The 22,786-nt window shown below is 58.7% G+C and overlaps 2 protein-coding genes across 4 annotated transcripts in view; one reads left to right on the forward strand and one right to left on the reverse strand.

Moving 5' to 3' along the window:
• Positions 1 to 677: 677 nt before the first annotated feature.
• SPDEF (SAM pointed domain containing ETS transcription factor) lies at positions 678 to 17,403 on the forward strand. The gene is made up of 6 exons (XM_004590290.2): positions 678 to 1,216; positions 11,139 to 11,618; positions 12,619 to 12,816; positions 14,449 to 14,496; positions 14,600 to 14,746; positions 16,455 to 17,403. The coding sequence occupies exons 2-6, from the start codon at positions 11,168 to 11,170 to the stop codon at positions 16,631 to 16,633; spliced, it is 1,023 nt and encodes a 340-aa protein (XP_004590347.2). The 5' UTR covers positions 678 to 1,216; positions 11,139 to 11,167; the 3' UTR covers positions 16,634 to 17,403.
• Positions 17,404 to 21,656: 4,253 nt separating this feature from the next.
• Positions 21,657 to 22,786, reverse strand: part of PACSIN1 (protein kinase C and casein kinase substrate in neurons 1) — a 52,968-nt gene continuing 51,838 nt past the window's right edge. For all 3 annotated transcript variants that reach the window (XM_058664283.1, XM_058664285.1, XM_004590289.3), the window contains exons 9-10: positions 22,274 to 22,461; positions 21,657 to 21,888 (exon numbers count right to left, since the gene is read on the reverse strand). In XM_058664283.1, the coding sequence (XP_058520266.1) occupies positions 21,779 to 21,888; positions 22,274 to 22,461 (298 nt within the window). In that variant the 3' untranslated portion in view covers positions 21,657 to 21,778. The remainder of the gene's footprint in view (positions 21,889 to 22,273; positions 22,462 to 22,786) is intronic.

Raw genomic sequence — 22,786 nt, forward strand, 5'->3', positions numbered from 1 at the left:
GGTAACGCCCCGGGGCTTTCCCAGGGAGAAGAGCCCCAGGCTGTGTGTGGGAGGCTTTGGGGATCCTTGGGTAGGGCAGACCATATGCAAGTAGACCCTCACTCTTGGAAGAGCAGAGTGACAATGACCATCACCCCCACTGCAGCCAGGGGAACAGGTGCCTGGTTCTGGCAGCCAAGCTGATGCAGGGGAGGCCCAGACCTCCGGTGCAGCCCTAGCCTCCCACAAATGAGAAGGGAGCTCCAGAGTGTGGCCCTCCCTGAATTTAAGGAGGTAGAAGAGATGAGCAGGGGGTGCCTTGGGTGGCCTCTCTGAGACTACCGCCTTCGACAACTGAAAGAGCAGATGCTGCCAGCAAAGTCTGCCCAAGACCCAGGAAAGCTACAGTGGGAGCCTGTACATGGCCCTAAAGGGAGCAGGGAACCCGTTCCCCACTGGGCAGCTCTGGGTCTCTGAACCCCTTATCTAGGATTCTCTAACCCTCCCACCATCCCCAGCCTGGGGAGTCAGACAACACCTCCTCCAAGAAGCCCTCCACGATGTCCTTTTCCAATGCCCACTCTTGGTGTCCCTACTGCCCTCCACAGGGACATGGGTCCCTCTTGGTTTCTGTGACAGATTGCTTGTCTGTCTCTCAGAGTCCCAGCCCTGGTCCCTGCCTTTCTATTCAGGCATCTTAAGATCATCTGAGTTCAGGGGCTTGGCATGAACTGGTGAGAGGTAAGTGAAAGAGGGGGAGGCCAGCAAGGGTTAATCAGGAGCCCGCCTGTGGTCTGAGGTAAGCAGGGAGCGTGTTTGTTCAGGTAAATAAGGAAGGATTACTTATAATGGGAAATAGGGCCCTGGCCAAGTCTTCATCCTGCGGCCGCCCGACTTCCTTCCAGCACATTCCTGCACTCAGCCGGGCCACACTGCCCTGTGCAACCAAGCCTCCAAGCCCGCCCCCTCTCCCCTGGAAGCCCCGCAGCTTCTCAGGCATCCCTCACAGGTACACAGCCCTGAGATCTCAGTGAGCCACCCCTCGAGGATAGCCAGGTCTCTCATAGCCCACTGAAGTGCTACATCTGCTCCCAACCCCACCCCGGGGTCCTGCAGCTCCCCTACCCCCAATGCCCAGCTGAGACACGGTGGTGGCCCCGGCTTCCCACACCTTCTCCTGTGGCCTCTGAGGTTGGCACTGCAGTGGACGGCTCCGCAGGCAGTGGGCAGCTAACAGGTGAGTGTGGTGGATGCTGTCCCCCCGGGCACTGCCCTGCCTGTCAGGGGAGGTGGGTGGCAGTGGGCGGGCCTGGGAGGTGTATGTGGGCAGCTCAGACCTCCTCATCAGACCCAGTGACCCTGTGGTTGCAGTCCCTTCACCTGGGAGTCCCCCACCCCTTCATGGGCCTCCCCATCGGCCTCCCTCCACCAAACCCAGAACCTGGAGAGCCCCCTTCACTAGAGATACCCGTGGGCTGCCCGCCCAGCCCGAGGGGACACTGCTCTCCAGGTGCACAGCCCCGGCTCCCAAGACTGATCTGTTCTGCTTGGTTAGCAAAACACAAGCGGCTTTTCTACCGCCGCCAGCCCCAGCTACTCTGCCAAGGGAAGGGGCTGTGGTGCCAGGCACAGGGTGGGCAGGGGCTCACCAGAGCCAAGAGGTTCAGGGTCAGGGTCCAAGTTGGAACAGGAGAGACAGGCCCAGAGCCCAGGGGCAGGACTGGGAAGCGGTGGGCATAGGAAGCAGATATCCTGAGGTCTTTACAGAGTGAACCCCCTCCCCAAGGTGCATAGGCAGCTGGGGAAATTAGGGTCCTGGTTGGGGGTCCGGGCACACAAGGAAAGCATCAGTCAGAGGTCTGTCTGGGTAGCACTCATTTACCAGCTTTGCCTGATGTCCTCTGGGAGGAGAGAGAGCAGCACATAATAAAGATGGTCAGGTGGGGCTAGCCAGACCCTGGGCAAATGAGGTGTCCCGAAGGCCAACCATGGTTGTATGCATGTGTGTGTGCATGCTGGGCATGGGCAGGCGCACTGAGGCTGCCCAGAGAACTCATCTCACCCTTCCAGCTGCCACTCCCCTATCCCTGCAGCACACCCAGACCCCAGACCCTGAGCCGCCTGGCTCCTTTCTTCTCCCCCGTGGCCAGGACTAGGACTTGGCCTCATTTCCTGCTGCCACTTCCCCCAGGAAACAGCCTCCCAACATACCCCCAGTAAAGCTGCATCTCCCCAGTACCAGCTGCTCAGCTGAGTAACAAAACAAACAGGCCATCACAGTTGTCCAGGCCCAGGGTGGCTGGCGGGATGGGAAGGAGATAGCCGCTGAGCGGACTCACACCTGCCTGCCTGCAGGAGGGCCAGAGCCCACGCCTCCCATCTTGGAGACTTGCCACCCCAAACTCAGACATCCTGGGGGGAGCATCCCAAGTGTTCCAGGAAGCTGGGGTTGGGGTGCCACACCTGTGGCACCGACCCTTTGGAAGTCCAGCAACAGGTACACGAACACTCCATCACCCCCAGACTTGTTTATTGCCCACTGTTGGTTAGGTAGGAAGCCCTTTGGTTGTCACAAGGACTCTTGGAATAAGACAGAGCTCCTCTGCCAGCCAAGCCTGGGAGCCTAGAGCTGCACCCAGCAGGTACCCAGTTGGTGCCCAGTAAGTGTAGTGCTGGCAGGAAGCAGGAGAACCATCTAAGGGCCTCTGAGGCTGCTGCCGGTGTGAGGCTGGTGTTGGTGGTTAGGTGACCCTCTGGGGAAAGGAAGAGTAAGGAACCAAGCCTATGACCCCGGCCAGGCCACGTCTCCTCCTCACTTCACCTTCAGCTCCTTATCCGGAAATGAGGAAGAGCAAGGCTGTCCCTTCTGCTCGAAGAAGCTCCATGGAATGGACCACCTGGAGAGTGGGGCTTTTTAGGAGTTGGCTAGGAGTGGGTTAGGACTGGCGGGCTGGATTACCAGCCTGACCCCAAAGCCAAGGTGGGGAGGGGTGGGTGGAACAGGGACTAGTGGGCAAGGCAGCAGCTGCTCTGCACTGGCCTGCAGGGCCAGATGATCCCAGCGCGGGGGTGGAGGGATTCCCGCCTGCCTCACCTGCCTTCTCTCTGCCCTTCCACCTAGCTGTTCCAGCCACCATTGCCACCTCTGTTTTCTTTTAGTCTGCTCTTGGCTAGCCCCTCCCTCCCTCTCCCCTCCAGTATGACCCCTTTCAGCCAAGCTTATCACTGCCCATTTAACAGGGCAGCCGGGTCTCCGAGAAGGCCAAGTCACTTGCCCTAGTCTCAGAGTTGGAAAGCAGGGAGTCTGGGTTCACACCTGGCCTGGACCCTCCCCCCTTCCCACCCCACCTCTTCCGGGCCCAGCCTGCGCCCCCAGCCAGGTGAGCAACCTGTCAGGTGGAGCAACTCTTCCCAAAGCAAACTTTGCACAAGCCAGGTTGCCCTGGGCTCTTCCTGACATTTAACGCAGGCTCCCTCACACGTCCCCAGCCTGGGAGGCGCCCCGCCAGGCCCTCCTCTCATGCCCCTCCGCAAGAGCTGGGGGTGCAGGGTCCCGCCTGGGAGAGGGGGCACCCTTCCCTCCTCCCTCTTAGGCACCCCTGGAATCAAAGTGGCCCAGCCTTCCCCTCCAGTTCTGGGTTGGGGGAGAGGGTCACAGTGGCTGCCCAGGCAGGTTGTCCAGTCTCAGATGGTGATGGGCGGGACCCAGATCCCAAGGCTATTGGCACCCAACTTCACCCAGGCTGCCCTGCCAGCCTGGCCCCTCCCCAGGGCACTGGGACAAAGGGGGCTGGGCATATTTCTTTTTTTTTTAATTTACTTTTAAAATTTTATTTTTGATAATCTTTTTTTTTCTCTACTCATTTATTCATTAATTACATGTATTACATGACACAATTTCATAGGTACTGGGATTCTCCCCCCTTCACCCCAAACCCTTCCCCCATGGTGGGTTGCTTCACCTTGTTGCATAACCACAGCTCAGGTTCCGTTGGGATTCCCTCATTACAAGCACACACCATACATAGAGTCCAGCATCCCACTGTCCAGTCAAGTTCAACGGCCTCTTAGGGAGGCCCTCTCAGGTTTGAAGGCAGAGCCAGCAGAGCGTCACCCCGATCAATTAGAAGCTCCAACATATCATCAGCAACAATCCAGGTATGATGAGGCTGGTGCAGAGTCCACTGATTGACATAGTCCATCTTAGAGTTTCCCCTTGTCCAGTATTTTGCTACCAACATATAGCTGAGGTGGTTGATTGATCTACTCCATCTTCCATCTTTTCTTGGTTAATGTTTTTTTTTCTTTTTCTAATCATTTATTCATTAATTACATTGTTTACATGACACAATTTCATAGGTACTGGGATTCTCCCCCCTTCACCTCCAACCCTTCCCCCATGGTGAATTCCTTCACCTTGATGCATATTGGTTAATGTTTTGATTCCTCCATTTTGTTCAGGGGAGTCCCCAAAGAAACTTTGAGGTGCTCCCAGATCAGGCTCCTACATGTACTAGTAAGCACAGTGCCTGGGCTGGGCATATTTCTGCAGACACTTCGGCAAGGGTGGGACGGGGAGAGTCTGCTAAGAGCCCACCCTGTCCGGCTGAGCCCTCATTGAGTGACTTCCATTCTCAGCCTCTCGAACGGTGCCTCACACTGTCTTGCCAGCCCATCTGCCAATCCTGTGGGAGCTGTGGAGCCGAGGCACGGGGTGCAGGCAGGCTCCCCTTCAACCCCCAGTTCAGGGGACACTGTGACTCTGGGCTCAGTGGTCCACCTCTCAGAGGGTGACTGTGCTGCCTGGGAGGGCTTTAAGTCACTCCCTAGGTCATGGAGCCCAGGTGCCCCAGAAACCATGTGAAATCCAGCTGTTCTCACGCTCCAGGTGGGTGGGCTGACTGGCTGGGACAGCCCTGTGGGATCTGTGACACGGGTAGCCCTGGCTGTGAGAAGTGTGCTAAGAGGCCAGTGGGATCAAACCAGAGAGGTGGGGCAGCCGTGAGGGGCTGCAGTGTGGGCAAGATGGAGGCCAAGGTACAGACGCTGGGGGCATGTGGCCTCTGCGGAGCCTAGAGCTTGGCTGGAGGCTGAGGGGAGGGATGGTTATGCATAGCACATGCCCAGCATGAAGAGGATGGCAGCACTTGCTGGAAAGCCCTGAGCATCAGACAGAATTGCCACGGGAAATCAGGCTCTGTCTCCACCCTGTCAGCAGCTGGGTTGGGGTCCCTGGCTGACAGAAAGAGGCAGGATAAACTGCAGACTCTGGGAGCCAAGTGCAGACCCAAAGAGGCCAAGCAGGTAGTCCTAGGGGTTCCCAGGGGGTGCCAAGTCTCACAGAGCCTCCAGACCCCCATACTCTGGGTACTGGCAGTCCTGACTTATGCCTCTTCTTGCAAGGAAGCCCCTGGGCAGCACCTGTTTTCACCCCACCTCCTCCCAAGGCCCTAGAACCAGGCCAGGGCTAGGGTAACAGCATGAGGGTCCAGGGTCCTAGAATGACAGGGGCTCCAAACTGTCTAGGGTGTGAGGAGGAGGCTGAGGCCCAGAGGGACCCAGAGACCGCTCAGCCGGGCCTCACTCTTGAGTCTAGTGGGAAGAGGATTGGACCTGAACCCACGGCTGGAGGTCAGACACCCCACATTCTTTTAGATTGCAGACCTGCTTGGAGCCAAGTGGATAATGAGGTTATACCTGTAACTCCAAGCAGCCACCCTCTGGATTGATGAGCAGGGGCACGAGTGATGGTTAGAGCCAACCCTTAGGGTCTGAGGGCGCCTGACTCTCAGAGAGTAGGTGGAAGCTGAGTCTTGAGTTCAAGTCCCCTGCTACATCTTTGTCTGTCCAGTGGGGATAATCCTGGCTGCCCCAGGGGACAGCTGGGAGGGTCCAGCAAGGCAGCTCGTGGAGTGTAGCCTCACCGTGTCCCAGACAGAATAAAAAGATGTGTCGATAAGAGTCTGTGTGGATAAGAAACTTAGCAGATGGGGGAGTCCTGGGGGCAGGGGGCATTCTGTCTCCTGTGCCCCAGCCCCTGCTCTCTACCTGGTTCTGCCCCTCCACTTCCAATCCAGCCTGCCACCCCTATATAGCCTCCTTGCACACACCCCAGCTCCTGAAGCCCCTAGCTGGCTCTCCAGAGAGGGGGCTTTGGCTAAAGTCAGGCAGTGCTCAGGACACAGCTAGCACCTGAGCAGGTAGAAGAAAGGTAAGAGGGGCTTGGAGTCAGGCAAGGCCTCTTTCAGTCACCCCAGGGCTCCTTCTCCCTTCTCTTTGCCCCCTGGTGACCTGGGATGGGGGAGCAGGGATTGGGCATGACCACCCTCCCCCTGTCCCCAAGAGGGCTGGAACTACCTGAGTGGAGGTGGCCAATGGGACACTCTAGTCAAGGGGGTCAGGAGGGGGCCTGGCACTTCTCCAGAGCCCATGAGTCTGAGTGTCCATTTTGGGGGGTAAGTTGCTGGCGCTCCATGGCAGGCGACTGTTGGGGAGCAGAGGAGGAACAGGGTGAGAGGGAGCGGGGATGCTGAGGAGTGTATGGCTGAACATGGTGGGTGGATGGCTTGGGTGCTCTCTTTCCAAGGTGCTGACCAACTGCCTGGCTGGCCCATGTGGCCGCTGCCCATACTGCAGGGCTCCTGGCTCACATCTCTCATGACGGGGCTCAGGGATTTGGATGTGTGGGGAGATAGCCAGGGTCCCAGCTGAGGCTCCTGCTCCTGCAGCAAGGCCCATTGGGGCCTGAGCAGTGGTGTGAAGGGCTGGTCTCACCTAACCTCCTCGACATGCCTCTTTCTTGACGGGGCCTGATGTGGTGGGAGGGCAAGGCTCTGGGGCTAGGGCTCAGAACAGACGGAGTTAGGGCATGGCCACCCCAGGAACCCCAGGAGACTCATTAGGATGCGGGAGGACTCTCCTGTCCCAAACATGACAGTAGATGCCTTAGTGGAGAACCTCCCAAGGTGGCTGTTCCCCAGAATTACAGCCTGGGAGTGGAACCAAGTTGACAGCAGGCAGAGGAGGGACAGGAAGCAGCCTCCAGCCCTGGGAGTCCCCTCCCTCTCCCCTGGCTCTGCCTTCCTGGGGGACTGGGCGGTGCTCAGAGCAGGGCAGAGCTGGTGCATCCCCCAGGCTACCACCCCACCCCTCTTGCCTTGGCCTCCACCAGCTGTTACCAAACTTTTTTGTCTTCAGTGGAAGCCGGGGTTTCTGAGGTCAGAAAAGCCAGGGCCTACTGAGCCTTAATCCAGAATGTGGCCTCATCCAGAGGGGATCAAGCCGAGCTTGGGGAGCTGGAGGCATTGCTCGGGAGACGGCAGCCCTAGGCCCTGCAGCTGGAGCTGCAGTTGGGGAGGGTTCAGACCTGGCACATGCTGGTTGCTCCTAAGACCCTCCTGGCCACCCTGGCTCCGTTGTGTGACCATGGGTACCTCCTGCTGCTGTCTGTGCCTTAGTTTTCTGGCGTCCAGGTGTCCCCCAAGGGTGGGCCTCACCCACTGAGCAGTTGTGCCTTCCCAGGGGAGGTAGTCTTTGGGCTGTGTGTAGTGGCAAGGAAAGAGTGTCTGGGGCGAAGAGGCAACATGAGGGAAAGCTTCCATATTATACCCACTGCACAGGGCCAGGTGGCAGACGCCATCCTTGTAAGAGCCTGGATGTGCTGTCACCATGTCCAACCCTGTCTGCATGAATTGCCTCCCTGCTCTGGGCTTCAATGTCCTGTAATCACCCACACAGTATCCGTGTGGCCTCTCACAGTTCTGATTGTCGATGCAGGGCAAGCTGTACCTCGGGCTGGGCATCACACAGAGCAGGGAGCCATAGGAGGGTCGTCTTCTTGGTTTACTCCCTAAATGATGGCCACAGTCAGGGCTGAGCCAGGCTGAAACCAGGAGCCAGGAGCTTTATGCTGGTCCCCCATATGGGCACTTGAGCCATCTTCTGCTGCTTTCCCAGGCACACAGGCAGGGAGCTGAATCTGAAATGGAGCAGCTGGGACTTGAACCAGCACTCATACGGGATGCTGGTGCTGCAAGTGGTGACTTCACTCACTGTGCCACAATGGCAGCCTCCCAGAGGAGACTCTTGAGTATAGGGATGTCTGACAAACAGGTACTGAGGTTGGCAGTAGGCTGCAGCAAGCACCCAGAGGGTGGGGCCTGCTTCGGAGGGCCAAGCACCAACTGAGACGATGGAGCTGCCAGGGTCTGGGATAATGTGGTTTGTGAATCAGTGCATGGGCAGATAGGAGCAGGTGGCTGTGCAGCCTCCCTGCACACGGTCACATCCATAAAACAGGGCCTGCGAGTCCACGTCATCCAGCTGTGGGTGGCAAAGGCACAAGGTGGGTGCCCGCCCTGGGCAAGGATGTGGGTGGAGCCTACTGGGCAGTTGCCTCTTCCCTTCCTGTGTAGCCTAGAGCCCAGAGGAGATGCCAGAGTCACAGGCTGGGCTCACCTGTCACACTCACGAAGAAGGAAGCCTCAGTGCCCCCACAGCTGGGCCACCTCAGGAACAGAGCATTCACCATCCTGTCCCTGCAGACAACGGGATCTTAAAAAAAATTATTTTATTTTTACTTGAAAGGCAGAGTTACAGAGAGAAGGAGAAAGAGAAAGAGAAAGAGAAAGAGAAGATTTTTCCTCCACCTGTTCACTCCCCCAAGGCACCACAATGGCTGGAGCTGGGCCAGTCCAAAGCCAGAAGCCAGGAGCTTATTTTGTCTCCCACGTGAGTGCAGGGACCCAAGGAGTTGGACCTTACCCCACTGTTTTCCCAGACCATAAATAGGGAGCTGAATTGGAAGTGGAGCAGCCAGGACTCAAGCCAGTGTCCATATGGATGCAGGTACTGCAGGTGGAGGCTTAACTTGCTATGCCATGGCACTGGCCTGAACAATGGAATCTTTCCTCCTGCCCTACACTTAATCATCAATTGAGTTTTTACTTGGGAAGGGTTGGCACTGGGTCTGGGTTTAGTGGGTCACAGGCACCTTGGCATTGGGGTGCAGGGAGCTGGGATGCATAGGGGGTCAGTGGGGGAGACATACTCTCTGTAGGTGAGGACACCTGCATCGGGTGTGCCAAGATCCAGGTTGAGGCCCCGTGCCTCTCTGCCCTGGATGTCCCTGTGGGCAAGCTAGGACATGAGCACAAGGCCCCGGGTTGCCTTTCATGGGTGGGGAAGCTGTGCAGCCACTCACCGCTATGTCTAGGGTGTGTCCTTGTGGTCTATGCTGACCCTCGCATCACACTCCCTCAAGTGCAGGGGCTGCTGCCCATTCCACCTGTGGCTGCCGCAGCAAACAGGAGCACCACAACGGGAGCCAGTTCTGCTTCTTGGAATGGCTTCGGTCTCCCTGGCCGGAGGCCCAGGGTATTGGCAACAACTGTCCTAACGTGGCAGCCAGGGGCTCCTGGGGATGTGGCTGAGGCAGAAGGCAGCTGGGGTGGGGTGGGGGGACGTGATGACAGAGGGATGGGGGCAGAAGGAGCTCCCAAGTGGACAGAGGTGCCCAGGGAGTAGGGTGTGGGCACAGACCAGGGTGGGGGCCTGGAGCTGAGCACGCTGTTGGTGCTGCTTGGGTAAACAACCTGGGCTCATGGCACACACGAGTGTTTGCACAGAGGAACTTGAACTGGCTCCAGGCCTGCCCTCTGTCCCCTACAACCCCAGCCCTCCCTCTCCCCTTAGTCCCGGCCCGGCCCGGCCCACCCCACTCTGACCTTTTCTTCCTTGTCACTGAATGAAGTTCTTGAAAGGGAAAGTTGACATCAAAGGGAACACCTTGCCTCTTGCTGGCATCTCCACTGGGGAAAACTTCAGGGCTGCTGTGTCAGGCTGGGAAGGCTGGGCACTGCACCAGGGAGCTATGCTGCCCAGAAAGGAAGGAACACCATTTTTTGAATCCTACAAAGGTGTCCAGGTGACTTGGAATGACTTCCAAGCTGGCTTCCTGCCTCATCGCACCTATAAGGGTGAATGCCAGTCAATGCTGAGCCCCCTGCTCTGCCTGATGCAGCTTGCCCTATGAGCTCCTGGCGCAGCCTGCAGCAGAGGGGCCAGCAGGTGCCTTGGCTGGAGCCTCCCCGCTCTCCTGAAAGATGCCTACAAGACAGCAGTTCTCAAGCTAGGACCAGGTCCTATCTGTGACATTGCTCTGCTGGTAAGCTTCCGGTTACGGAGCACTGATGTGGGGCTATGGATGTGACTTTCCCATAAGTCCCAAGGTCATGCTGAGCCTGCTGGACCAGGCCCCATGGAAGCACACTTCTCTGTTCCCTGCCCTGGTCACTCTGCTGCTCAGGCTTTCAGAACCGGCCTGTCTCAGAAGCCCCTTGTGTTCTGGCATTTGCTTGGCTCCCTTCACCCCAACATCTCACTGTGGGGTGGGGTTCCAAGAGAGAAAGACCTGGGCAAGTGGAGCAGCAGGGGAGGGGAGCGGGGCCTCCAGTGAGCGGGCACTGGCTCTTGGCTGTGGTCTGAAGTCCCGTACCTGCTCTGCAGCCCCCTGCCCCTGGGCAGCTCCCCATGTGGGCACCTCTTCCTTGCAGCTGCCCACTCCTCCAGGGCCCCAGAGGAGCTTAGAGCACCCAGCCCTGAGTGGTCACTCAGTGGATTCTCTCGAAAGTGTTCCCAATTGTGGCTTTAGTCGTGTCCCCCAAATGGTTCTGAGTGAGGGCAAGGCCCGTGCTCCACTCACCTCTTTCCTTTCTCCCTGGTGGGAGCAGTGCCCTCCTCTCCTACCCCTGCAAGCATGGAAGGAAACCCTGCCCTCCTGCAGCAGGAAAGATTCCAGTGAAGTTGCTGGACAGATCTGGACATTGGGGCACCCTGGTCAGGCTTCAATTGGTCCAGCCACCAGCTGTGGCTGATCCTACCTTCCCAACCCTCCAAGAGCTGGCTGCTATGGGCACACTGTACGGAGGAGGCCTGGCTGCCCCCCAACCAACCAGGCTTCCTGGGGGAGTGGCTCATGGACAGACCTGCCCCAAGTCCCAGCCAGCCCTGTTCTTTCTGCCCAATGACCCATAAACCCCCCACCCCTTCCCAGGCTCAGCTCACTGCCCACTGAGCCCCTCATCTCCCTAACCAGCTTAGTAGCCCCAGGGGGGTAGGTTGGGCAGATCTGACTCTTCCCACTTCATCATTCTCCACAGACGCGGCTGCCAGTGTCAGCAGCAGCGGCATGGGCAGCACCAGCCCTGGCCTGAGCAGCCTGGCCCCTGGCCGCCTCCTGCTGCCCCCCAATGACACTGTGCTACGAACAGGCCTGGAGAAGGTGGCAGCAGGAGCAGGGGTGGAGCCCGGAGCGTCAGAGAGGCGAGACTGGAGCCCCAGCCCACCTGCCACACCCGAGCAAGGCCTGTCCACCTTCTACCTCTCCTACTTTGACATGTTGTGCCCTGATGACAGCAGCTGGGTGGCCAAAGCTCCTGGAGCCAGCAGCCGAGAAGAGTCGCCTGAGGAGCCTGAGCAGTGCCCAGTCATTGACAGTCAGGCCCCAGGGGGCGGCCTGGACTTGGTGCCTGGCGGGCTGAACTTGGAAGAGCACTCGCTAGAACAGGTGCAGTCCATGGTAGTGGGCGAGGTGCTCAAGGACATTGAGACAGCCTGCAAGCTGCTCAACATCACGGCAGGTGAGTCCCTAGCCCTTCTTCCATCTCCTCCCAACCCCCACCCCGCATAATAGGGCCCTGCTGGCTGAACTATGGCCGCCTCGGTGCCCATCTGCAGTGGTCCCAGTGGAACAGGCACAGACAGCACCCGACACACTACAGCTGCGAAAGGTCTCAGCCATTTCTGTGCCCCAAGCACACCGGTGAGCCCAGTGCCCTCCCCCCTTTGTAGGAGCTACAAGAAGCACCTCTAGGACTCAGTTCTGCTTCCCCTGCCCCTTACCCAGACTTGTCCAGGCACAATGGCCCTCTCAGGGCCTTTGCACATGCTGTCCCCTCCGTCTGACATTACTTGAGGAAAACATTATAGCCTCCTATTTCACAACCCTCCTGACAGCCCCATCCCACGAGGTTCCCTCCTACCCGCCACAGTGCCTCCCTCACCACCATACCACCCCAGGCTTGGCTGAAGGTGTACTTTTGGGACAATGGGGACAGAGATGAATAGCTTTACCCTCTGGGAGGAAATCAGGTGTATTAAGGGTGGGGGCCATGACTGTTCCCACCCATGCACCTGCCAAGCACAGCCTCCAGCAGCCCTCACCCAGCAGGACACGAAGGACCCAGCCAGAGCCCTGCCCCCACTCCAAGACCACAGCCACCCCCCTCCTTATTTGACACAGCTGCCCTGAGCAGCCCCTGTGTGGCCATGGCCCCCACTTAAGGCTATGCGAGAGGACAGAATTGATCTGTCACAGGCAACAGACAGAAATCCATTCTCACTCCTCTTAGTGTCACTGTCCCTTCTGGGGGCCTCTGGAGGAGCTCAAGGGGCCTGGGAAGTGCAAGGCACAGGGTGGTGGCCTCACCCCTGGTGCAGTGTGTTTTCGGGAACCTGGCTCCTTCCTTCTACCCATCTCCCTTGCTGGGTACCTGCCACCACAAGATCCCCATCCCCTCCCTACTCCATCCCCCACAAAGGGGAGCCCAGCCCCAGGGCTGAAGGACTGTCTCTGCTCAGACCCTGTGGACTGGAGCCCTAGCAACGTGCAGAAGTGGCTCCTGTGGACCGAGCACCAGTACCGGCTGCCACCCGTGGGCAAGGCCTTCCAGGAGCTGGGTGGCAAGGAGCTGTGCGCCATGTCAGAGGAGCAGTTCCGCCAGCGCTCACCCCTGGGTGGGGACGTGCTACATGCCCACCTGGACATCTGGAAGTCAGGTACACCACAGCCCAAGGTGGGGGGCTTGGCAAGGGGCCTCCTGGGGAAGTAGTGCTGGCCCTTACCCTGACTACATCCTGAAGCTGAGCCCCAGTGGCATCTGCCTCCTCCCTGGGTCCTGGGTCCTGGTCTGGCTTTGACCAGGTCTGCCAAAGCTTAGGGCAGAGTATGTGGCAAGTTTGGCAGTGGAAGCCATGCCAGAAAGACAGGGTACCGTGCAGCCCTACAGCCTGCATGCATGTTTTTTAAGGCCCAGGGATAAAATCATTACTATAAGCAGAAATTGCTCTCCCACTCCTGCCCCTCTACTAGCTTAGAGGCAATTACTGCTTTTTGGTTTTTTGACACCAAAATTAACTTGTTTGGGGGCAAAGGCACTCATTCACAGACTCCCCAGATGTCCCAAGCAGCTGGAGCAGAAGCTAGGAGACGGGAACTTTTTACAACGATGTATTTACTTATCTTTTTATTTGAAAGGCCACGTGACAAAGGAAGAGAGAGCAAGCTTGTATTAGCAGACAGCTAGATGGGAAGCAGAGCAGGCAGGACTCACACTGTCACTCCGATGTGGGAAGCTGGCATTGCAAGCAGTGTCTTAATCTGCTGCAGGAACTCAATCCGGGTCTCCCACAGGGAGTGACCGGAGCTCAGTCCCCTGAGCCAAGCCCTGCTGCCTTGCAGGGGGCACATTAGCAAGAAGCTGGAACCGGAAGCAAGGGGACATCCAACTCAGCACTCCAGTGTGGGACACATGTGTTTTAACTGCTAGGCTAACCAGCTGCTCTCTGTTTACTTAGAAATGAAGGGAGGAGCAGAAAGAGCGGGGGGGGGGGGGGGAGGGAGAGAGGGAGAGAGAGCTGTCATTCACTGTTTCACCCACCCCCCTAAAGGTCCCCAACAGCCCGGGGAGGGAGCTGGAGCCAGGAGGTAGAGCCAGTGGTGGTCCCAGGGAGGAACAGATGTGTCTGAAGTGTCCTCGCATGACGTCTTACCTTAACCTGAGCACCCACAGATTCTCACACAGTCCTTCGCCCCATGTGGCTCAGATGCTATTCCCTGTTCACATGCACCACCACGGCCCTTGTTCTTCAATCCCGAGTGGCTAGGCTGTCTCTGTCTCAGCCACTATGTGCCTGCCCACAGAGCCTGGCACTTGGTCCCTGCCCTTAGCGGCCCGGAATGAGCCAGGGGACAGGAACCACACATGTAGCCACATCAGGGACCAGGGCTGCTTGCCAGGTGAGCGCATGATCAGTGCCAGGCTGAAAGGCAGGGGCAACATGGGGGTGGGGTAGGATGGGGGCATCAGAGGGGATGGAATCTGGCAGTTGGAGGGAGGGCAGGCCAGCAGGTGTTACCATGTCAGGCCCCAAGCGTGAGCACTGCTGGCTGGACCAGGTGAAGAAAGCACACAAGTCCCAAGACCCAAGTCCTGTCTGAACTGGGTACAGGGCACTGCGGGGGGCGGGGGGAGGAGGGCTCTAAAAGTAGCTCTTACAGACCACCTGTCAGTAACAGTGGCAGGAGGCAGGCAGCCTCAGGGCCTTCCATGACCCCAAGCCCCATCCAAAGCCCTCCCCTAACCCCCTCCTGCCCCCTCCCCGTCCTAATCGTTTCTCTTTGCCCCACAGCGGCTTGGATGCAAGAGAGGACCTCCCCCGGGACAATGCACTATTGTGGTGAGCTGAGGCAGGGGCTGGGGGTAGCCAGAGCCTAGGGATATGTGGGAGCAGGGGGTGCCCCCCAGCTCCCCACTCACTGCTGCCCTCCCTGGCTTCCCAGCCTCGACCAGCAAGGAGAGCTGGACAGACGGCGAGGTGGATTCCTCCTGCTCTGGGCAGCCCATCCACCTGTGGCAGTTCCTCCGGGAGCTGCTGCTCAAGCCGCACAGCTATGGCCGCTGCATCCGGTGGCTCAACAAGGACAAAGGTGAGCGAGCACCCCGAGCTCCCCGCAGGCTGTCGGGACCTGCGCCTTGTGGCTAGGGGCTCCCACAGGATGGTGGGCTGGGGTGTGGTACTTGGGCCCAGGGGAGGGCTGAGGGTGAGCCAAAAGGTGGAGTGGTCCCCTGCTGCCAAACCCACCACAGGCACAGGGCTGCCCCAGGGCTCATGTACATGGGTCATTCAGGGACGGGTTGTGGAAGAAGGGTCCACTTTCAGACTGGAGTTTTTCAGGTGAGGAGTGCTTAGCTGCCAGGTCTGAAACAGTTTCAGACCCAAACATCTTGGGTACAGTTACAGTATTGCAAATGATCACATTGTCAGCATAGCGTCAATATGTAAATCATACGATTCTTTACTAAGTCTTAGAAATCTGGTATGTGTCACACCCCCAGCCTATCTCAGTTCACATCAGCCATGTTTTGGGGACCCCCCACACACATGCAACTAGGGCAGTGGAGAACCCCATGAGGTGTAGATCTGTGAGCATGCATGTGTCTATGTGTGTGAACCTGTGTACATATGTGCACAGGGCTCTATTTGTGCATGTATGCAAGCGTGCCTACATCTGTGCCTCTGTGTGTCAGTGTGTACATCTCTATGTCTGCACATGTGTGCAGGTGTGCATGCTTATATCTGTGCCTGTGTGTATTTACATATTAATGCACATATCCATGTGTGTACTTTTATCCTATGCACATGTGTCGTGTGTGCATGCATGTCTGTGTCTGTAGATTTATGTGCAAATACATGTATGTGTGTGCACGTTATCTACTCTGTGTATGTTTTGGAAGTGGTTCCCAGACAAGAATCCTGGGTTCCAGGTGTCAGCCTGCCACAGTGGCTGTGGGTGCCAGGCCCTTGCGTGGTGCACAGGTTGGGTCTGCCAGAAAGGCTCGGCTGAGCATTCACCCTGGTTCCTCATTGGCTCAGCTGGCACATGGGGACAACTGCAGTGTCCACCCTCCCTGTGTTTGAGGAGGCTCATAGGAACAATGCCTGTGGAATAAGCTGTAGGGCAGAGAAGAACGAATCAGCTGGGTTTGGGTCCAGGAGGATATCATGGAGCTGGAGGAGAATGAGGGAGATGGAGGGGGTGGAGGAGACTTACTTGTGCAAGGTGTGGTGAGCTGAGTCGGTTGTAAGGGTCAGTTCCATAATGGGTGGAGGGTCAGCGGGAGAGGAGACCAGAAAGCGCTGGGTGGTCTAGGCTGGCTCCCTGGAGGGGGCGTACTGGCCCGAGCCTGGGCCAAAGGACTGGAATTCAGAAGCAGGGCTGGGTCTAAGGGGTACCTCCTCAGGCCCCATTCTGAGCACGTTTCCATAGTGGCTGCTATAACCTGCTCTGGCAGATGGGAGTATGGAGCCCCACACAGGCTCCAGAAGTAGCAAACAGCAGGGCTGGACTCCAGTCTGAGAGGCCCTCAAGCCTTCCTCCACCACCTCCCCCGGATATAATCCTGCCAGGGAAGCCTGAGGTGCCTGGTGTGGCTGAGGATGGCAGAGAGGTGGGGTCAGAACTACGAGCTACAAGGCAGTCAGCCGAAGGTGCTCTGACCCTCAGCACAACAGGGGTGGCGGGTGGTCCCTGTGGCCCCAGTGCCCCTCAGCGCTGAACTGCCAATCTCTGTTTTTCTCCTTCTGGCTACTCCCTCCCTGGACCCCTGGCTCCTTGGGATCCTCCTGCTCCCCAGGCATCTTCAAAATTGAGGACTCTGCCCAGGTGGCCCGACTGTGGGGCATCCGCAAGAACCGCCCGGCCATGAACTACGACAAGCTGAGCCGCTCCATCCGCCAGTATTACAAGAAGGGCATTATCCGGAAGCCTGACATCTCCCAGCGCCTCGTCTACCAGTTTGTGCACCCGGTCTGAGGGCTTCGGTCCCGGCCGGGGCCAGACCCTGGGCTGGAGGAGATGCGGCGGACTGCCAGCATTTTGGAGTCCAAGGTCAGGGAGAGGGGCAACCTGTTGGTCCCAGGTTATCAATGAGCCCTCGGCAGTCTGGGAGAGCCGGATCCGTGGGGCAGGGGCTTCTTCCTCAGGCCTGACATGCGCTGACTGGTCCATTGAAGGATGCAGGGAGCCAGGGCTAGCCTCGGTGTCCCCGGATCCGTCCCTCTGTGTGTGAATAGTAGGGGGTGGTGGTCAGGGGAGACCCTTCTCCAAGGGCCCTGCCCCCCAGGTCTCCCAGAGTAGAGCCTACAGCACAGCAGTGACCTGGCCAAGGCTACCTACAGTTCTCAGTCTTCTGTATCCCCCATGGCCATCCATCGTGCACCCTGCCTGGCATAGGGCTAGGAGGAGTCTGTACCCCAAGCTGGGGATTCAAGAGATAGATAATAAAAGATACTAGAAAACTGACACCTGCCCCATGCCTGTGGAGTGAGTGTAACACAGCCTCAGAGGCCACTAAGCGGTCAAAAGTAGTTGTGGTCATAGGCGATGTGAGCAGTCAGGAAGACTTCTTGGAGGAAGAGGCACTGTGCTGAGGGCAAAAGGAAAGAAGCTGTGGGAGAGAAACAGTGAGTCCTCACGGCCTAGGAGGGGTGAGGAAGGCCCCCTGGGCAGGCTGGAAGGGGCTCAAGCTAAGGAGGATGGCAGGGAGGGATAGAGAACAGGAGGTCCTTGCAGGACTTTGTGTGTGTGTGTTGGGGGGGGATGGGTCAGGAGCTGCAAGGAGAAGAGGTGCTGGAGGCCCCTTCATGGGCCACAGCCTTGCTGCCAGTGTGTGACAGTGTGTAGGTTCCATGAGTGGGCATGGCAGCCAAGAGTGTGAGAGCTCTTGGTATCTGCTTGGGAGTGGGGAAGGGCTGTGTTTGCACAGCGTCCACTCTCCTGGACAAAGCGAGTCAGCACCCTCACCCCTCCACTGCGTCTTCACTGTTCACTGTGAGGTGGGGGTCACTTCATCCTGCAGAGGACAAGGCTGAGGTCCAGAGAGGTCAGGTGACTTACTTGCTCAGCCCCACAGCGAATTCCCAGCAGGAGCAGGAAGGGAGCTCACACTGAGGGCAGGATTCTGACCACTCCATCCGCCTCTGGTGCTTTGACTGGCCAGCACCCCCAGGACTCACCAGGCCTCAGCTGCTGAGCTGACTGGAGGGGCGCCAGTGCTGCCACCGCCCAGCCCACCAAGAGTTAAGTGTCACCCTGTACTGCTGCCTCCTGCCCCCAGCAATTGTATTGTCCTCAGAAGAAAGTGTCCTCGTGGCAGTAAGCAAACAGCAGCTTGGCATCTTTAGCGGGGGCTGTACTGGGAGGGTCTGCCCCAGTCCTGTGTCTCCCTGGGGCAAGACACCCCCTGACACACACGGGGGATGGGCTGATGACTGGGACCCTGGCCAGAACAAAGTGCTGGTTTTGTCCCCAGCCAGCCCAGTTAAGTCCCTGGTGCTACCTGCTTGTGTGTCCTCAACTTGGAGCACAGCTTGGGGGGTGCGGGTCAGAGGCAGAGATGAGGAGCCAGGGCCACTCCACAAAGCAGAGCTCTGGGGGCCGCTGGGGCAGCCCCTGCAGGTGAACTCTGACCTACTGGTAATACCTATACACTAAACAAACACCCGCCTTGATCCCGGACCACAGCCTCCACCTCCAGGGCTCCCCAGGGCCCATAGCCTGGTTTGGCTAAAACCAGGGCTCGAAATGCAGGCATCAGGGGTCCTGGGAAGGCAAGCAGATATGCTACTGGGCACAGCCTGAGACTATGGAGAGTGGTTGTGGGTTGTGGGTAGGCCTGCGGTGACCGTGAGAGGGTTGCCGGGGTCAGAATGGCTGCATGGGACATCACTGATCCCAGGGAGCCAAGGCTGGGGCCAGGGTTGGGGTCGGATCAGTGTAGTGGGCATAATTGGGATTCCTACCCTGCACAGTGGGGAGCTGACTGGAGGTGAGGGGCAGCTGGGGGTTAAGGAACTGGGGCACAGCCTGGTGGGACAGAGGAAAGCACCAGGTTGCAGGCTTGCCCATCCCCTGAGAAGCAAACCCGGGACCTAAGGAAGCATCCAGTGGCCTCATGTCACACAGAACAGAGCCCAGCACACAGCTGACCAAGAACCAGGGGCCATAGCAGTGGTGGATAAAATTCTGCTATATATACCCAGTTCAATGGCTAAATCCTCGCCTTGCAAGCACTGGCATCCCATATGGGTAGCAATTTGTGTCCTGGCTGCTCTACTTCCCATGTGGCAACTTGCTTGTCGCCTAGGAAAATAGAGGAGGGTGGCCTGGACCTTGTACCTGTGTGGGTGACCTGGAAGAAGCTCCTGACTTCTGATTAGCTCAGCTCTGGCCACTGTGGTCACTTGGAGAGTGAACCAATGATGGAAGATCTGTGTCCCTTCTCTCTATGAAAATCTGCCTTTCCAATAAAAAATAAATCAATCTTTAAAAGACAAATAAAATAAAATTCTGCTGTGAAACTCAAAACCTACTGGCGGAGAGTCATCAAATTCACCCTTGAAGGAACTTGGGACCTGTGTGGCCCAGCTCTCCTGGTCTGTGCTTGTCCTCTGCCTCCCCCCAATATAACGCAAGAGGGACCCTGGGACCCCAGGAGGTGAAGGGACCTCCCCTGGATCCCCAGCAGACACCCCATCCCCCAGGAGCCTTCCAAAGGCTAGGAAGCCCCAGGAGTGTGGACGCGCAGGACTGAAGGTGACAAGGCCAGCCAGGTTGACACAGGTCTGGGTTTTATCCACAGTCGTACAGTCACAACTTAGAGATATAGATCTGTATTTATACACCTTAAATTACACGATCATGTACAAAACAGGTGCATCGCTCAGACCACAGCACTTCTTGGAATAGCACAAGTGTTGGACTAATGGAGTCAGGAAGCCGAGGGCAGCGGGCGGTGGATGGCTCGGGTCCCGGAGGAGCCAGGCTGCACACAGGTGGTTAACTGGGGGAGACAGACACGGGACTCGCCGAACCCTGCTAGGAAGGGCCTGGATAGCACGGAGGGTGCAGGCGGGAGCTACAGGAGGAACTGGGCGCCCCGATGGCCAACACTGATACGGAGGGGTTGGGCGCCCGGAACCCAGGGGGACTTCCAGGTGAGGGACCCTCCCGTGCTGGCATCCTGAGAAGCCTGGGTACCCAGCAGGTGGGGGGGCTGTGTGTGTGTGTGTGTGTGTGTGTTTGTGTGTTTTGAGTCCCTGCCCTGGAGCGGGCAGCTGGGCCCAAGAAGGACAGGTGTGAGTCCAGCCAGGTCGCAGCCTCTGCCAAGGGGCCAGAGAGCTGCCTGGAGCCCAGGCCCTGGAGTATGCATGTGCAGGTTTCCTGCTTTTCCAGGATGAGGTGCTGAGGCCCAACTCGGCTCCAGCTCCCGCCTGGGACAGGGTGCAAGCTGCAGACTGTTTTTTTTAGGACTTGGTGGGAAAGGGGTGCTGCAGGTTTCAAAAATCTCACTTCAGGCTCTGAGGGGCCCAGGTGTATCTGAGGCTGCAGCAGAGGCCCAGAGAGCAGGCTGGGATGAGGGAGATGCCCGCACCACACGGTGGGGAGGAGCAGTTTCCTTGCTGCAGCTTGGGCCCCTGCCAGAGTCCTTCGGGAGCCCCCGTGCCCACGTGACAGTCAGTGCCTGGAGAGGCCAGAATCCATAGCCTCCTAGGAACAGGAGAAGCAGCAGGTGGCAAAAGAGGACTACGGCTGGATATTCTCTTCGCCTGCAGGACCAGGGAGGGAGGAGGCAGTGCAGACCCAGGGGCCTCCAAGTGGCAGCAGCAGGGAGCAGGTCACAGCAGGTAAAGCGGCTGGATATCTCAAGCCCTCGCCCTGGAGGGCACCTTTGAGATGTCCAGCCCCCCTGTCCAACTTGGGGTCTCATCCTGCCCTGACCTGTTTTCCAAGCCCCCTTCCCTTGTACCCAGGTCTCCCTGCCTTTAGTGGAGACCCAGGCTTGGATCCAGAGCTAGAGGGGGCTACCAGGGGCAGCAGGGACGAGGTGGGGAGAGGAGTGGAGAAAGTGACAGTGATGGTCTACTCCCAAGGGCAGGGCTGTCCTGGTAGTCCCAGCTGGAAGCTCCCATGGACCCCAGTGTCTCCCCAGGCAGGCCAGGGAAGGGCAAAGAGGGATAGTGAGACTGGGAGCCTTGGGGGCATCAGGCCCAGTGCGCTCAGGGAGGCTGATTCTGGGGCTACCGAGCCGGTGGTTTCAGATGAACTGCAGAGCAGGTGCAAGGGTGGGCAAGATGGCCTCCTCCCCGGGAAGTGGGAGAGACTGCTACTGTTGCTGGCTTTGCCCTGGGTTGGGGGGGCCCTCACCCTGTGCTAGAGGACTGGTGAGGGGGGTGGGGGTGGGGTCTCTGCAAGTCCCCAGGGAGCCCACTGGGAAGGGTGGCCACCCTCCACCGGGCCTTCAGCTGGGTGGGCGTGCCCGGCCTGCACTGAGGACAGAACCCCCCATGAGATGCCCATCCTGCAGCTCAGCCCTTCACATTCCCCAGCAACTCCTGGACCCCTCTGTGGAGGAGAAGGCTGACGAGCCCTCCACCAGCCCCATGTTCCCCTGTACATGAAGCTTGGGAGGAGGCCACTCCCCGGGACAGGGAAGGAAGACTAAGGTTTGGGAGGTCTCCTTTCCCGGAGGGTGATGGCACAAGGGCAGCAGGGGAGGAAGGAAGAGGACGTCCGGAAGCCAAGCCCAGAGAAAAGGAGCAGCCGCTGGCAGCCCGGGACAGGGTGGGGAGTGCAGCTGGGCGGAAGGGTCCAGAAGACACCCTCGGGCCTCAGGAGACTCTTTGGTGGCTTCTTAAGAGTCGATCATCTGGCGCACAAGTCCTAGGGCCCTCTGTTACCCACCCACCCATGCAGGGCCCTGTTCCAAAGCCCTGTCCCCAACTCCGGGCCTCCAGGTGGCCCTGCAAATGCTCTCTCTTTGTACTTTTAGTTCTGTTCTGTTTTGACTTTTAAAAAAATAAAAGCTTGATCGGAAAATATGTCTGGAACTCTATGGCGAGGGACAGGAGCCGAGGGCGGGAAGGGAGGGGTGGGAGACGTGTGGAGGGAGCAGGGCAACTAGATGGCCTCCACGTAGTTGGCGGGGTAGAGGCCCAGCTGCCCACTGTCCAGCCGCCCGCGGCACCAGCCCTGCTCATCCTCCTCGCCCAGCTTGGTGAGTTCATCTCCTGTGAATTCGAATAGGGTGAGGACTCAGAGGGGGCCGCCACACCCCATTCCTGCTTCCCCAGGCCCACCCAGCATCTGCGTGCTGCCCCTAACTTGGGTGCCCCGAGCTATACCTCCCACCCACCTCTCGCCTAGGTCTCAGGCCACGCCCACGCCCCGCCCCAGGTCCAGGGCCCCTCCCCCGGGCCCACGCCCCGCCCCGTGCCCACGCCCCGCCCCCGGTGGCACGTCTCTCATCCCAGTCCCGCTCCTTCCTTTCAGTCCTGTCTCCGCCCCCTTAGTGTCTGGACACACCCCCTCCCTGCCCCCCCCAGGCCCGCCCCCGCCCCGCCGCACAGCCAATCCGGCCCCAGGCCTCCCGCAGGCCCCGCCCCGCCTCCCTACCGGCCTTGAAGCTGAGCTCGTCCTGCTCCTGGCCGTCGTAGTCGTAGAGCGCCCGCACGCGCACGCCCTTGGCGTCGTCGTCGAAGGGGTTGGCGCCGCCATTGGCCTCGCTGCCCCCGAACGGGTTGCCGCTCTCGTCGTCCGACCACTCGGTGGCGTACGGCTGGCCTCGGTCGTAGCTGCTGACACTGAGACGCACAGCCAGGGGCCCGCTGGAAGGCCCTGCCCTGGGGGCTGTCCCTCCCCGCCCCAGCCAGAGCTCCGGCCCCAAATCTCAAGGCTGCGGCTCGCTACCCAGGCACCCAGGCAACCCAGAAGGGAGACCCCACAGACAGCTGTCCCTCCCTCCTAAGGGGGTGGAGTCACCCAACGGTTACCAGCCAGACCTGGCCATGCTCCTGGCCCCTGAGGATTGTTGACTCCGTGTGACCTTGGGTGACCTCTCTGAATTTGCCTGTCCGTCTGTCACACAGCAGGTGCCGCGGACAACTGCTGCCGTGGTCTTAGTGGGGG

The sequence above is a fragment of the Ochotona princeps genome, chromosome 1 (genome assembly GCF_030435755.1).
Source record: "Ochotona princeps isolate mOchPri1 chromosome 1, mOchPri1.hap1, whole genome shotgun sequence".
Taxonomy (NCBI): domain Eukaryota; kingdom Metazoa; phylum Chordata; class Mammalia; order Lagomorpha; family Ochotonidae; genus Ochotona; species Ochotona princeps.